The 16,529-nt window shown below is 41.9% G+C and overlaps 1 protein-coding gene across 6 annotated transcripts in view; it reads left to right on the top strand.

Moving 5' to 3' along the window:
* Positions 1–16,529, top strand: part of LOC134336925 (protein CASP-like) — a 621,546-nt gene that overhangs the window by 379,419 nt on the left and 225,598 nt on the right. For 2 of the 6 annotated variants that reach the window (XM_063031574.1, XM_063031573.1), the window contains 2 exons: positions 7,542–7,625; positions 9,252–9,417. The exons of 2 other annotated variants lie outside the window; for them this stretch is intronic. In XM_063031574.1, coding sequence (XP_062887644.1) covers positions 7,542–7,625; positions 9,252–9,417 — 250 coding nt within the window. The remainder of the gene's footprint in view (positions 1–7,541; positions 7,626–9,251; positions 9,418–16,529) is intronic. 2 more of the 6 variants (XM_063031579.1, XM_063031575.1) reach the window with 1 other exon arrangement.

Genomic DNA, 16,529 nt, shown 5'->3' with positions numbered 1-16,529 from the left:
GGGCTTTACTCTTTGGAGAGAAGGAGGATGAGAGGAGACATGATAGAGGTGTACAAGATAATAAGAGGAACAGATAGAGTGGATAGCCAGCATCTCTTTCCCAGGGCACCACTGCTCAATACAAGAGGACATAGCTTTAAGGTAAGGGGGTGGGAAGTTCAGGGGGGATATGAGAGGAAGGTCTTTTACTCAGAGAGTGGTTGGTGTCTGGAATGCACTGCCTGCGTCAGTGGTGGAGGCAGATATACTCGTGAAATTTAAGAGTCTACTAGACAGGTATATGGAGGAATTTAAGGTGGGCGGTTATATGGGAGGCAGGGTTTGAGGGTCGGCACAACATTGTGGGCCGAAGGGCCTGTAATGTGCTGTACTATTGTATGTTCTATGTTCTATATAAACAGTGTGGCCATAGTGTGAGTGGACAAGCTTAGAATAGGGAACAGAGGCTTTGACTCATCAGTCTTTGCTGAGAAGAGGCAGTGGCTAAGGCGAAATCCTGGTAAGTTTCTCTTTCTTGCACAAGTAGAGCAATATGAATGGGACCTAGGGCTCCTCATGCACAACTTGGGAAGTGAGGGAGATCTCCAGTGTCCCTGATGACTATACCTGCAAGTATATCTAGATGCCGTTTCTTACAGACTGTGTTAGAGATCTGGAGATAGGTGACCTGCAGAACATTTGGGAGACAGTGGGATTGATCGATAACAATTATAGAGAGGCAGGTATTCTGAAATTGTAGAACAGAGATAACTGGGTCACCATCAAGAGAGAAAGAGGGAATAGGTAGTCAGTACAGGGCCACCCCTGTGGCTGTTCCCTTCAATAACAAGTGTATTGTTTTGGATTCTGTTGGAGAGGACATCATAGTCCAGGAAAGCCATAGCAGTTAGGAGTCTTCTTTGGTACTGAGTCTGATTCTGTGGCTCAGAGGGAAATGAGGAGAAGATGTGAACGGAAGTAATACAGGATTCACAGGAGAGGGACACAGAGATCATTTGGACAAGAACTCCTAGGTGCTAGAGTTAGGGACGTCTGTCATCAAATTCCATAAGATTCTTAAGGGGGAGGATAAGCAGCCAAAAGTCGTGGTCCACTTTCGTATCAATGACATAGGCAAGAAGGTTACAAGGTCATGCAAAGTGAATTAATGGAGTTAGGTTCTAGGTTAAAGGACCTGACCTCCGGGGTGGTGATCTCAGGACTGCTAACTATACCACATGTAATGTGGCCAGAAAAAGGAAGATGACGCAGTTACAATGTGCCTAAGCAGATGGTGTAGGAGAGAGGGCTTCGGGTTTTTGAGTCATTGTGCTCTCTTCCAGGGCAGGGGGACCTGTACAAACAGGAGGGTTTGCACCAGAATTGGAAGAAAACCAATATCCTTGACAGAAGCTTTGATAGTGCTGCTCCAAAGAGTTTAAACTATACTGTAAAAAGACTGGATGGAATAGAGTTTAGCAGAGTGGTGGGTCAGCAAGTGGAGTGGATGTGGAGAAAGTAGATGTTAAACCTACTTGCACAGGGGAAGGCTGAGCATGGTGGGGCTAATTCAATGCTAGGAATATGGTAGGTAGGGCAGATGAGTATAGAGTATCAGTAAGCACATGAATTATGATGTTGTAGCTATTAGTGAGACTTGGTTGAGGGAGGATTAGGACTGGCAGCACAATGTTCTGAAGTTACATTGTTTTAGACATGATGGAATGGGAGGTATTAAAGGTGGCATTACTCATTAGGAAAAAAGTCACAGCAGTGCTCAGAAAGAACATACTGGAAGTTTTGTCTACTGAGGCAATATGGGTGGAATTGAGGAATAAGAAGGGGATAACAACGTTGATGGGTGTCCTTGATGCTGGGGAGCCTAGTGCCCACGATGGAGCGGGCTGTGTATACAATGTTCTGCAGCTTATTCTGATCCTGTACAGTAGTTCCTTTATACCAGATAGTGATGCAACCGGTTAGAATGTTCTCCACAGTACATCTGTAGAAATTTGTGTCTTTGGTGACATGCCAAATCTCCTCAAACTCCTGATCAAATATAGACACTGGCATGTTTTTTTTTTCTGAATTGCATCAATATGTTGAGCCCACAAGAGAACTTCAGAGGTGTTGACACCCAGTAACTTGAAATTGCTCACCTTTTCCACTGCTGACCTCTCGATGAGGCTGGTGTGTGTTCCATAAGAAAGTAAGAAATAGGAGCAGGAGTCAGCCATCAGGCTTGTCAAGCCTGCTGCTCCATTCAATAAGATCATGGCTGATCTGACCATGAACTCGTCCCCACATACCTGCCTTTTCCCCTACTATGCAAAAATCTATCCTACCTTCTTTTAAATTTGTCCCCGCTGCTTCATTGGGCAGAGAATTCCACAAATTTACTACTCTTCAGGAAAAGCAGTTCCTCCTCACCTCCGTCCTAAATTTGCTCCCCCAGAATCTTGAGGCTATGTCCCCTAGTTGGGGACGATGGCCTTCCTGGGGGAAGCAACAGTGGTTGTGCCTCTGGCACAGAGTCTGACCCTGTGGCTCAGAAGGGTAGGGAAAGGAAGAGGATGGCAGCAGTGATAGGGGACTCTATAGTTAGGGGGGTCAGATAGGCAATTCTGTGGACACAAGAAAGAAACGCAGATGGCAGTTTGCCTCCCAGGTGCCAGGGTCCGGGATGTTTCTGATTGCGTCCACCGTATCTTGAAGTGGGAAGGAGAACAGCCAGAGGTCATGGTACATATTGGTACCAACGACATAGGTAGGAATTATATGGATCTGTCAGTGTTAGTCTTTGGTCTGTCTTGATTTCTGTGATATCACGCCGGAGAAATATTGTATCATTTCTTAATGCATGTATGCATTTCTAAATGACAATAAAAGAGGACTGAGTGTTCTCATAATCTAAAAAAAGGGAGGAGGTCCTGAAAAAGACTACAGGGAGTTAGGAAAGACATTGAGAAGCAAGACCTCGAAGGTAGTAATCTCGGGATTACTGCCTGTGCAAGGTGACAGTGAGTATAGGAATAGAATGAAGTGGAGGATAAATGTGTGGCTGAGGGATTGGAGCAGGGGGCAGGGATTCAGATTTCTGGATCATTGGGACTTCTTCTGGGGCAGGTGTGACCTGTACAAAAAGGACGGGTTGCACTTGAATCCGGGGGGGGGGGCGGGGACCAATATCCTGGCAGGAAGGTTTACTAAGGCTATTGGGGAGAGTTTAAATTAGAATTGCTGGGGGATGGGAACTGAATTGAAGTGACGGAGGAAAGGGAGATTGGCTCACAAATAGGGAAAGTTTGGAGACAGTGCAAAAGGGAGGATAGGCAGGTGATAGCGAAGGGACGTGCTCAGTCCGATAGTTTGAAATGTGTCTATTTGAATGCGAGGAGTATCATGAACGAAGTGGATGAGCTTAAAGCGTGGATCAGCACTTGGAGCTATGATGTTGTGGTCATGACAGAGACTTGGATGGTGCAGGGGCAGGAATGGCTACTTCAAGTGCCAGGCTTTAGATGTTTCAGAAAGGATTGGGAGGGAGGCAGAAGAGATGGGCGCATGGCACTGTTGATCAGAGGTGTCATGGCTGCAGAAAAGGAGGAAGTCATGGAGGGGTTCCCTACGGAGTTTCTGTGGGTGGAAGTTAGGAATAGGAAGGGGTCAATAACTCTACTGGGTGTTTTTTATAGACCACCCAATAGTAACAGGGACATCGAGGAGCAGATAGGGAGACAGATTCTGGAACGGAGTAATAATAATAAGGTGGTTGTGGTGGGAGATTTTAATTTCCCAAATATTGATTGGCATCTCCCTAGAGTGAGGGGTTTAGATGGGGTAGAGTTTGTAAGGTGTGTTCAGAAAGGTTACACTCACAGCACGCTGGAGGAACTCAGCAGGTCGGGCAGCATCCGTGGAAATGATCAGTCAATGTTTCAGGCTGGAGCCCTTTGTCAGGACTGAAGAGGGAAGGGGCAGAGGCCCTATAAAGAAGGTGGGGGGAGGATGGGAAGGAGAAGGCTGGTAGGTTCCAGGTGAAAAACCAGTAAGGGGAAAGGTAAAGGGGTGGGGGAGGGGAAGCAGGGAGGTGATAGGCAGGAAAGGTGAAGAAGGAATAGGAGAAAACACACTGGGAAGTATAAGGAGGCAGAATCATGAGGGGGATGATAGGCAAGGTTTCTTGACACTATATGTAGATAAGCCTACAAGAGGAGAGGCTGTACTTGATCTGGTATTGGGAAAGGAACTTGGTCAGGTGTCAGGTCTCTCAGTGGGAGAGCATTTTGGAGATAGTGATCACAATTCTATCTCCTTTACCATAGCATTGGAGAGGGATAGGTACAGACAAGTTAAGGAAATGTTTAATTGGAGTAAGGGGAAATATGAGGCTATCAGGCAGGAACTTGGAAGCATAAATTGGAAACAGATGTTCTCAGGGAATCGTATGGAAGAAATGTAGCAAATATTCAGGGGATATTTGCGTGGGGTTCTGAGTAGGTACATTCCAATGAGACAGGGAAAGGATGGTAGGGTTCAAGATCCGTGCTGTACAAAGGCTGTTGTAAATCTGGTCAAGAAGAAAAGAAGAGCTTACGAAAGGTTCAAAAAAACTAGGTAATGATATGAACCTAGAAGATTATAAGGCTAGCAGGAAGGAGCTTAAGAATGAAATTAGGACAGCCAGAAGGGGCCATGAGAAAGCCTTGGCGGACAGGATTAAGGAAAACCCCAAGTATGTGAAGAGCAAGAGGATAAGACGTGAGAGAATAGGACAAATCAAGTGTGACAATGGAAAAGTGTGTATGGAACCGGAGGAAATAGTGAAGGTACTTCTATGGAAAAGGATCTTGGTGATTGTAGGGATGACTTGCAGTGGACTGAAAAGCTTGAGAATGTAGATATTAAGAAAGAGGATATGCAGGAGCTTTTGGAAAGCATCAAGTTGGATAAGTCACCGGGACCAGACGAGATGTACCCCAGGCTACTGGTGGAAGCGAGGGAGGAGATTGCTGAGCCTCTGGCAATGATCTTTGCGTCATCAGTGAGGACAGGAGAGGTTCCGGAGGCTTGGCGGGTTGCGTGAGGTGGTACATTTTGGTAGGTCAAATGTGATGGCAAAATATGGCGTTAATGGTCAGAGCCTTGGCAGTGTGGTGGATCAGATGATCTTGGGGTCCGAGTCCTTAGGACACTCAAAGCTGCTATGTAGGTTGACTCTGTGGTTAAGAAGGCTTACAATGCATTGGCCTTCATCAAGCATGGGATTGAGCTTAAGAGCGGAGAGGTAATGTTGCAGTTATATAGGACCCTGGTCAGACCCCACTTGGAGTACTGTGCTCAGTTCTGGTCGCCTCACTACAGGAAGGACGTGGAAACCATAGAAAGGGTGCAGAGGAGATTTACAAGGATGTTGCCTGGATTGGGGAGCACGCCTTATGAGAATAGGTTGAGTGAACTCGGCCTTTTCTCCTTGGAGCGACAGAGGATGAGAGGTGACCTGATAGAGGTGTACAAGATAGTGAGAGGCATTGATCATGTGGATAGTCAGATGCTTTTCCCCAGAGCTGAAATGGCTAGCACAAGAGACCATAGTGCTTGGAAGTAGGTACAGAGGAGATGTCAGGGGTTAGTTTTTTACGCAGAGTGTGGTGAGTGCGTGGAATGAGCTGCCGATGTCGGTGGTGGAGGTGGAAACAATAGGGTCTTTTAAGAGACTTCTGGATGGATACATGGAGCTTAGAAAAATAGAGGGCTTCGTGTAAAGCCTAGGTAGTTCTAAGGTAGAAACATGTTTGGCACAGCTTTGTGGGCCAAAGGGCCTGTATTGTGCTGTATATTTTCTATGTTTTCTATGTTTCTAAATAGGCTGGTGAGCGTGTGCGGTGAGTTGCCAGTAGCAGTGGTGATGTGAGTTAAATTGCAGTGTTTCAGAGAAGTTTGGATAGGTACTGTATGTAAGCGGATGAAATGGAGGGCTCTGGTCTGGGTGCAGAGAGATGGAACTCGGCAGAAAAACTGGTTGGCACAGGTTAGGTGGGCTGAGGGCCAGCTCTGCACTGCAATGCTCTTTGACTCTATGTTTGGATATGCTCCTGGTGTCTTACATCCTACAGGAAGTGCCTACCACTGGCCTATCTTCCATATCCTTTATCCAAGTTCTTTTCATAAGAAAGAAAGAAAAGAAGGAAAAAAATCTTACCTGGTTAACCAGTTGCCTTCCACACCAAAGCTTTAACCTCAACGGCAGTAGTACACAACCCCTCTCAAGATGGCTACTGCCCCTCTAAACTGCAATCTGTTTATAGCACAGATTCTGAGGGTCTCATTGATGCCTCTAGATCTTACCCCAGGATCAGGTGTAATATCACTGGCATCTGTCCTGAAATCGTTTTGTGGTAGCAAAATACTGCAAGTCATTAAAGTTACTCAGTTACAATGAATAAACAAATAGTGCAAAAGAGGAAGAGTGAGGTATTGTTCATGGAACATGCAGTAATCTCATAATAGAGGGGAAGAAACTATTCCTAAAATGGTGAGTATCTCCTTCTCAATTGTAGTCACAAGACAAGGGCGTGTAGGATGGTGAGTGTCTCTAATGGTGGATGACACCTTCTTGAAGAACTTCCTTTTGAAAATGTCCCCAGTAGGTGTGGAGGGTTATGCCCGTGGTGGAGTTGGTTGAGTTTACAGCCCTCTGCAGCCTCTTTCAATCCTGCGCATTGGAGCCTCCACGCCAGGGCAACCAGTCAGAATGTTCTCTGCTGTACATCTGTAGAAATTTGCGAGAGTCTTTAGTGATATACCAGATGTCCTGAAGCTCCTAATGAAGTATAGCCGCTGGTATGCCTTATTCATGATTGCATTAATATGTTAAGCCCAGGGTAGATAGTCTGAGATGTTGACACCCAGGAACTTAAAGCTGCTCACCTCTTCCACAACAGTCCTGCTTCAAAATGTTTATTAGGGAACCCCAGAATTACTTTGTGAAAATCACAAAGTAACTTTTTCATACATAGAACTGAGGCCTTCACATTCTTGGACATTGTAAATAATTTGCTGTGTTCAACATGTACACATCCCACAATTGCTTTTGTAATTCTTAAATATAGCATGGGTTAAAGCAAAACAAATCATTATTTTATCTCAGTTAAGTTATTGATTTTGTTAATAGTTTGATTAGAGAGATATTGATGTGAAATTACCTGCCATGGAATTTTTTTGAGCTTCTGGCACAATAGAGAATAGGCCAGTGCCAGTGGCAAGAGTTAATGTCTGTCTCTGAAAATAAGTTGTGCTTGACATCTCAAATAGGAAGTGATTGATGCAGTTCAATTCTGGCCACAAGTTAGCCAATATTACATCTAGCAGATGATAAACCTGAATCGAGTTTGTTTTTTTGCGTGACCGCACACATGTGGAACTTGAAAAACAAACATCCTTGTTCCCACATCAGAGGATGTGGTTTCCATTATACAATGGTTCTGGCTTCTCAATGTCATAGCACCAGTGTGATAACACTTAGAAGGGAACTATTTATCATTCTAATTGTCATCACTCAGGTGTTACGTCTGACCACACCACCCAGCTCCTCACCGGCCACATCAAATGACTACCGTGGAGCATTCTGCACTGGAGCAACACCGGTAAGTCCCTCATTAATTCTTAAGAAACTCCATTTTGTTGTTAACAGAGACTGTCCGGTCCAGAACCATTGTATAAATGCTTTTGCAATAATGTGAAACTGATTTTAGATTATTTCCTGCTTTTTGCTTCATGTGGTCGTGTATCATTTGATGTTGGTGGTAACAACATACAATCTGATGTAACAATGTCAATTTTAACTAACAGCATTGGAAATATAATTTCAGCTGTTTTTGAGGGCATGTCCCATTGTTTAACCTTTCTGCTGCACTTGGAACTAAGATTGAGGTACTTCTGAGGTCAAAGAGGCCCTTGTTTTCTGGTTCTTACATAATTCTATTTATTGTGAGAAAGATGTAGTCCGTTTACTTGTTAGGTAGGGTCAATTGTGATGTCTTTGTTTAGGACATTGTTGTTTCTTTGAGACTTCCATTTTTCCTTGCTACTGAACCAGGTGTATCATGTAATTCTGGTCAAGATGGTGCCAAGTTGTGACATTGGCTCAGACTTGATCGTTTATGTAGGTTCATAGGGATGTTTTTGGGGGCAGCACAGGGAGTTAGTCAAGGCCTAATAGTCAACGCCCCTCGATCTTTGTGTCTGTAAGTTGGAGGCAGAATGTCCGAGACTGTGCATCTGGGCCCAGTGTCTGCTGAGTCTGAGAGTGCAGGGACAAGGATTCCAGAGGCATTCCTGGCCTGGGGTTGGAGGCCTGTCTGTGTGTCTGAATGGGTGGGAGGGAGGGAGGGAAAGATTGTCTTTAGCAGTTTTTGGGGGTTTTCTGCAGTTGTTTTATTGTTGCTTGTGTTCTGTTAAACATTGTAGACATGAGATGTTGGCACTAGAATGTGTGGTTACACTTGTGGCATCTGTAGTTTGTGTTGATTGTTAACACAAACAACACATTTCACTATGTTTTGATGTACATGTGATAAATAAATAAATCTGAATCTGAATTTGAAATTCCCAGAGTCAATTCCTAGATCTAGCTTCCCTACTGGAGTTTATGGTAGTGATATTGAAGTGTCATGATACTGTCCATGCACTAAGTGGAGAGTCTGGAAAAATAATTAGGCTGAAGGCAATCTTTAGTCTACTTTTTTAAAAGTGAAGTGGAAATGCTGCTTTAAAGAACAGAGAATTATGCTGTTTTATATTTTTCTCTACGTTGTCGCATAATGAAACTTTTTATGCAAAAAATTAGCAACTCATGCACTATTTTTTCATTAATGAATAAATCATAGAGTACATGAACAGGAAGAATGAAAAATGATTTTGAGAAGCCGAGGAAGGAATAACAAAAATGGCAGGGAACTAATGGAAATTATTGAAAGAAACAAAATATTAAAAATGCTGGGATTATGAGATAAATAACAGCAATTATATAAGTTACTGTTAGAAATTCAATGTTCTCTATATACTTATCTGCATGACTGACTTAAATCTGGATAAGTAACCCACTGAAACAACTTCCTGATACTTGAAATGATTTATAATATTTTGATGCATTCTTCATGTTTGTAAATGTAAGACTCGTACTTCTATCACCAAATCTGAAAGAAAAATAAGGGAAAACATAACTGATTAAGGACTTTGTTTCTCTTTGCTGTGGTTTTCCCTTTTCCCAGGTTTTGGGCCTTTCACAAGGGAGTGTGAGTGACATGCTGTCGCGGCCCAAGCCCTGGAGCAAGTTGACTCAAAAAGGCCGAGAACCCTTCATTCGTATGCAACTGTGGTTAAATGGTGAACTTGGGCAGAATGTTCTTCCATCCCAGGTCCAGCAGCCAGGGCAGGGTGAGTCGAAATAGCCATTTATTAGATCAGTGTAGAACTTGCGTCTACACCTTTGCCTTTTCTTGCCTTTTCTCTATCAATTGCTATAATTTTCTTCTTCAAATTTTTGATACATCTAAGAGATTCAGAATCAATTTGTTTGTGATTAATTGCCTCTAATCAGAATGGTTTAGATTAACAGAAGAATTTCATTTTAAGTGAGAGATGGTACATTTTGGTGGGGAGAATAAGAACATATAATTGGAAAATGAGAATTGAAACAGGAAAAGTAACAAAACAACTCAGTGATACAGATGTACAAATGTCTGTAAGTAGCAATACAGGCCAATAATAAGTTGGCGGGAAAAATATTAAAGCATAATGGTTCATTTCTCATGGGCCATATTGGAAAACTTGAGTTGCTATTTTAATTTGTTTCAGAAACTTGGTTTGATCACAGAGTAAAGTAGAAAGTATCATATTATAAAAATTATTTGGTCAAAAAAGGCGTCAAGGGAATTGCACGGTTGTACCTACAAGGAAATATTAAATGAGTTTTTGCTCTTTCAGTCACAAAGATGACCTAAAGGTGACCTGAAGGATAAAGGTGGTCTGTAAGGTTGTGAAAAGATAGATGTGTACTATCTTGAAAGGAAGATGAAAATTATGGCTCAAATACATATGCCATCAGCTTTCCTTGGACTTGTCTATTTTTCTGTTGTCTGTTCTTCCCAGTAGTTCTAACATCTAATGGAGTTCCATGTCAAAGTTTGTTAAATATCACCCCTGCAATTGTCTTTGAGCATGTCCAGCCCGGTTTTTGAAACGTGGGATGAAACCAATCTGATCATGGGGGAATGTGCAGAATCCATGCAGACAGCACTGAAGGTCAGAATTACCTGCTGTATCACTGTGCCAAAGTGATCGGTTCATGAAAGAACGGATGGGAAATAGAATAGCAGTTTTCAACAGACCCATTAAAGATCACGGTTTAAACTGTAGAGCTGCTTCACCTATTATCCTTCTAGCTTGTACTCCTTCCCCTCCCTCCCACACCACCTTATTCTGGCTTCTTGACCTGCTGGTTCCTCCAGCATTTTATGTGTGTTCTTATGGATTTCCAGCATCTTCAGAATCTCTTGTGTGTAGATTTTTCCTGTATCTGAGGAGGGTGGGGGTGAATAGGAGGGCATAAATCAAAATCAAAATTAAAAATAAAAATTCTTTCGAACTAGCTGCTCTATGGCATGAATGTTCATTGGGACAATGGATGTAAAGCATTGTATGGTATTGAATCTGAATCTATAACAACATGTGGTACAGATGATAGGAGATAGAATTTGAAGAAGTCTTCACCAACTTGATTCTTTTGTGCTTTTAATTGTCATTTGTAACTTCGACAAATTTGGTCTGCTCGGTATCACAAACATTATCTCTACGACCCTTCTTTTTTGCAAATTAAAATATGCCTTTCCAGTCCTTGACCTGAAACTTTAACTAACTTTCTCTCGCCACTGATTCTGCATGATATGTTAAGTAGTTCGAGCATTCTTATTTTTGGTTTGGATTTCAGGTCTCTCAAGTTTTGTTCCAAAAATAGAGGTACTCTAAATCATTTGTGACTTTTATAAAATACACAAATGAACAGCTACTTTATCTGTTAGAAGTTTGTACACCCTTTTCATGAGTATGTGGGTTTTGTCTGGGTGCTGGTGCTGTGGTTTCCAGAGAAGTACAGGTTAATAGGTCATTGTAAGTTGTATGATAATTAGGCCAGGTTTAATAGCTGGGTTACTGGGCAGTGCGGCTCGTTTGGCTGGAGGGGCCTGCTCCATGCCGTATCTCTAAAGAAATAAATAGAAAATGCTATTCTTTACAGTTAATTGCCAACAAATCATTAACTAATTGATAATCATTTGGAAGTAGCAGTTTGGAAGGTGACAGCTGTTGTTCCTGAGAACTAGGTTAGCTCCTGTACTGAAGTGCAGTGTAATAGTAAAAAAGGAAAGGCACGTCGCATCCGGAGTTTACGGGTAAGTTACAGCAGTCGTTTGCCATTGCTTTCTGCCGGGTGAGTTTCCAAAGAGATCACCAGCTCATAACCCAGCACAGATGGAAAGCATGCAGGGGAGCTAGCTGGATTCGAACTCGGGACCTTTCGTCCCGAAGCCCGGCACTGATGCCATTACTCCACCAGCCAGATCAGTAGTGGCATTAAATTAACATTGTTACGATTGGCATACTCAGCGTAAAACATTGATTGTGTTACTGATGTGAGTCAATGGAAGTGCTAAAAAAACTGTATATGAACCCATCATACATAGATTGCAGCCAAATATGGGCGTGTATCTTCCAAGGTCTAAATCTTTCCATAATCAACAGCCTGCAGTAATGCCAGTGTTTTGCATAGAACTGTTTCAAAGGGCTAGATGGGATTAAGTTTCAAATATTTGTCCTTGATTATTGTAGGTAAAACGTAGCCTGCCAAAAGAGAGGGAAAATGTGCTTCCCCCCTCTACACAGTGTGACTCTCTGTTGAATGTTTGTCTTTGAAGTTGATGTAATAAATTATGTACAGGCTGACAGAACACAGCTGTTGGGCCTAGGTCAGCACAAACTCCATTATGTCTTGTCAATTTAGCACCTTTGATATCTTGTACCAAACCATAAGACCATATGATAGAGGAGCAGAAGTAGGCCATTTGGTCCATCAAGTCTGCTCCGCTATTCAATCATGACTGATCCAATTCTTCCAGTCATCCCCACTCCCCTGCCTTCTCCCCATACCCTTTGATGCCCTGGCTAATCAAGAACCTATCTATCTCTGCCTTAAATGCACCCAATGACTTGGCCTCCACAGCTGCTCGTGGCAACAAATTTCACAGATTTACAACCCTTTGACTAAAGTAATTTCTCCACATCTCTGTTCTTAAAGGACATCCTTCAATCCTGAAGTCATGCCCTCTTGTCCTAGACTCCCCTAATGTGGGAAATAACTTTGCTATATCTAAGCTGTTCAGGCCTTTTAACATTAGGAATTTTCTATGAGATCCCCCTCTCATTCTCCTGAACTCCAGGGAATACAACCCAAGAGCTGCCAGACGTTCCTCATACGGTAACCCTTTCATTCCTGGAATCATTCTCGTGAATCTTCTCTGAACCTCTCCAATGTCTGTATATCCTTTCCAAAATAAGGAGGCCAAAACTGCAAACAATACTTAAAGTGTGGTCTCACGAGTGCCTTATAGAGCCTCAACATAACATCCCTGCTCTTACATTCTGTATCTCTGGAAATGAATGCCAGTATTGCATTCGCCTTCTTCACCACCGACTCAACCTGAAGGTTAAGCTTTAGGGTATCCTGCACAAGGACTCCCAAGTCTCTTTGTATCTCTGCATTTTGAATTCTCTCTCCATCTAAATAATAGTCGATCAGTTTATTTCTTCCACCAAAGTGCATGACCATACACTTCCCAACATTATATTTCATTTGCCACTTCTTTGCCCATTCCCTTAAACTATCGAAGTCTCTCTACAGGCTCTCTGTTTTCTTAACACCACCCGCTCCTCCACCTATCTTTATATTTAGCCACAAATCCATTAATTTTGGTAAACCCTTTTGGTATTTCTGTAAGAACTAATAAAAAGTATAGTAGCATTCTACTACACTTTTTAAATGCTGCTTTTGATCAGATGAATGTGATTCATCTTATAAAGAAACTCGAGAAATGGGTTTGATGTTGAAAAAGTTGATATATAGCCAGTAATAAAGTGGTAGGTTATACATAATCATGATAACCTGTTGTCATTTAAAGTTTTTGCAATATTGCTGGCAGCATGATTTAGTTCCTTTGTCTTTGTGATAGCTAGTATTTTCTGACTAATCAAATCAATGAGAACTAGAATCACTCTAAAATAATGTCTGTGCCTCAAAGATTAATTGACCTTCGCATAGTGCAATGCCCAAAATTCTCTCAGCAACATTCTGCTCTTTCCATTGCTCTTGACCCCCATAACCATCAATGACTACTGTCCTCATCAATTGTATCATGTTGATTACTAATTAAACCCGTAACCTCAATTCTGCCTGTCCTTACAATGATAGCATGCCCTATATTCCTCCTCAGACCCAGCATTGACTTGGCTTGCATCTCCTCTCTCCTTCAGCTCTACTTTAAACTGTTTCATCCTTTTTCTAAGAAATACTCTGCTTATATCCTCACATAACTTTCCTATTCTTTTTCATATAGTAGTGACTGAAAAAGCAATGGATTTAAGCTATCACCTTGTGAAATATCCTTAAAGTGTTTGTAAAATCTGACTTTTGCTTTCAGTTCATTAACACTTATCCCTTCAAATCTTGGTACCTAATTATTTTCAAATCTTCATATCTTGTTTAATTCTTCAAGGCCTAGTCATGCATCATCTTTTCAAACCTCTGATTTTGTTCCCCTTACCATTTTGTGTTTTTTTTTGCTGGTTTGTAAAAGTTGGACTAGGTTTGCAGCAATGAAATAAGGAAAAGCTGATGAATACCAATTGACGCTGGGCCAATTTTTGCTTTTAAATCCGCGAACAGAAGGCATGTGGGGCAGGTATCCAGTGCTAAGCCACACATCAACTCTGAATTTACTGAATTATGGAATGGGTGTGTGGAGTATTCTTTTTACCCAAATTATCAGCAATCTACCACCTTCTGCTTCTCTCTCTCTCTATCCATCCCGTAGGATGATGATGGTTCTTTTCAGTCAGTTAGTGAAGATTGAGGACACCAGACTCCTCAAAAAAGAACAACGTGTGCGTGAATGGATTTTAGGTGAGTAGGGGGTTGCATAGCTCCAGACCCACCCTCTCGACATCCCCCCCCGATCCAGCGGCACGGTGGGGTCCAAGACAGCTGGGGGAAGTTCTGTTGCAGTGAATGACCAGACCAAGCTTCAATGTAAGGGATGCCCTTTCCGCGCTTCACGGCACATGTTTGTTAGATGGTCGTTGACCCTACAAGAGGGTTCATCCACCCTTTGACAGGTCTTGTTTTTCATCCTGCAGTGTGTCCAGCCACCCTCCTCACCAAGCAAGCCTGGTGGGGGAGCCGGTTTAGTCGCCGACCATGCGACAGTTAGTACTGGGTTACATGGTACCAGTAGCACTCAGATGAGTGACCTGACCTGCGTATGTTCTATCACCAAAAGTTCTCTTCACACCTTAACATACTCCTGCCTTCCTCTCCTTTAAGACATTGAAGGCTTCTGTATAACCCTGCTTTGTCTATGCTGCCTGCCATCTCCTTTGATAGCCTGTGGTTGCTTTTTGGTTATGTTTCTTAAATTACCTTGTGATTTCCTTATGACATCCTACTCTCAAAAGTGCAAGTTTACTGTTACTAAGTTTTGACAAATGTAATTCCCATGAAGAATGCCAATTCCTGAAATGTGGATTTATATTGGCTTTGTTTTCTGAATGTTTTGCCAATTTATTTTTAAATAAAAGAGAGGAGCCTCTTATGTCATATATTTGCTTTGAGGGATCCTGAAAGGTCTTTCTGTGCCTTCTGTACAAATTTTGTTAAAAATGGATATACCATCTCCATTTTCAGGGAAAGCCTGTGAAGCATTAATTGGGTACACTGAATTGCCATATGCTGTATTGTTAATGTTGGATTGAGGATTGGAGCGAACTTAGCATTGGTGAATGGAACGTATACTTGGAACAAATTCATATTCTTTTGTTCTTCCCAGAGTAACTCAATAGATAATTTTTTTCCTAACCACTGTGCTTGCCTTCATGTTAATAATTCTATTTTTGTTTATTTGTAAGCCCTTTTCTTGCTAAGAAGTCTTGGAGGATGGATGTTTCCTTCCATATCTCACTGCTGTATTATAGCCAGCAGCAGTAAGTGTGTGCGAGTGGCCCAATGTTTTCTGTTTCTTGTGGGGAAATCTCCAGGAACCTGTTCACCAGTTTTCTCCTGCTCCTCGCTGTGGTGCTCAAATACAGCTTTCAAAAACAATACAGTTCCCAATTTTAACAAAGGAAGGTTCTCTTTGAAAGGTCACATTCGATTGTGAAATAGCAGCATTTGAACAATCTTTTCTAACTGTAATGCTTTAGATGCAGGCTGAGGTCATGGAGAACAAGAGGTGGAAAATCTTTTGTAAAAACAATCTTAAATATGTGCGTAGATCCATTACCAGGATCGTTGATTAGTAGTTCTAGTTATTTTCTTTATCAAATTTGTTCCAATGTATTATTGAAGATAGTTTACAAGGGAATGTTTAATCTGTCATTAGATACAAAACTTAACGATAGGAAGATGCTTTTAAGGCTTTTCTGGATGCAGTAGCAAGAAGGTATTCCTCAGTCACTAATATTCAGTCGTGCGGGAAGGTATCTGTGTTATTTAGGCTGTTCAGTGAACTAGATCCTGACCTGCTGAACTCAATCTGAGGATGCAGCTGCAATGCCCCACAGGGAGCCTGAATTTAATGTTTGTTTAGTTTATCCCATGGTGTCATTCGTCATTCCTCTCTATGCCAGAACCACAGCGTCTGGTAATGGGAATACCCAGAGGAGCAGTACAAAGCAATAAAGCAGCAGAAAGTGCCTAATTAGAAATGGTATTGTTAAAGGTATTGGTATTACTCTAAATAATTTGTCTTGCTTTAGGGATTCATAAAACTGAATCCATTTTTAATAAAAGGAAGAACTTCCATTTTTATGTTCTTTCATATTAGACAGGACTATATTACTCTTTTACTTTTTCTTCAGACTAAATTAACATCAGAAAATCCCTTAAAAGGCACTATAGCACCAGGGTGTAAATGGAAGTTATCTAAAGGCAATTAAAATATTCTTAAAACAATTGCTTTGCATTGATATTAATTGTATCTGAAAACTGTTCTAACATTTACAGTGAAGGATTAATTGCCCCAGTAACAACTAAAACCTACTTTTTCCTTCTTTAGCAGACTGAAGACATGATAATATACCTGGTATTCCCCCACCCCCTCCCTTGCATCCTCCTAGTTATTGTGCAGTCATTAGAAAATAAGATTGAAGATGTGAGGACAAGATTGTTTGATCGGAAGGACTTGAGGGACAGCTGTGTACTGTGTTTCATGGAGACATAGCTC

This window comes from Mobula hypostoma, chromosome 23, assembly GCF_963921235.1.
Source record: "Mobula hypostoma chromosome 23, sMobHyp1.1, whole genome shotgun sequence".
Taxonomy (NCBI): domain Eukaryota; kingdom Metazoa; phylum Chordata; class Chondrichthyes; order Myliobatiformes; family Myliobatidae; genus Mobula; species Mobula hypostoma.
Note: the sequence above shows the minus strand (reverse complement) of the source record. Positions and strands in the feature narration are given on the sequence as shown.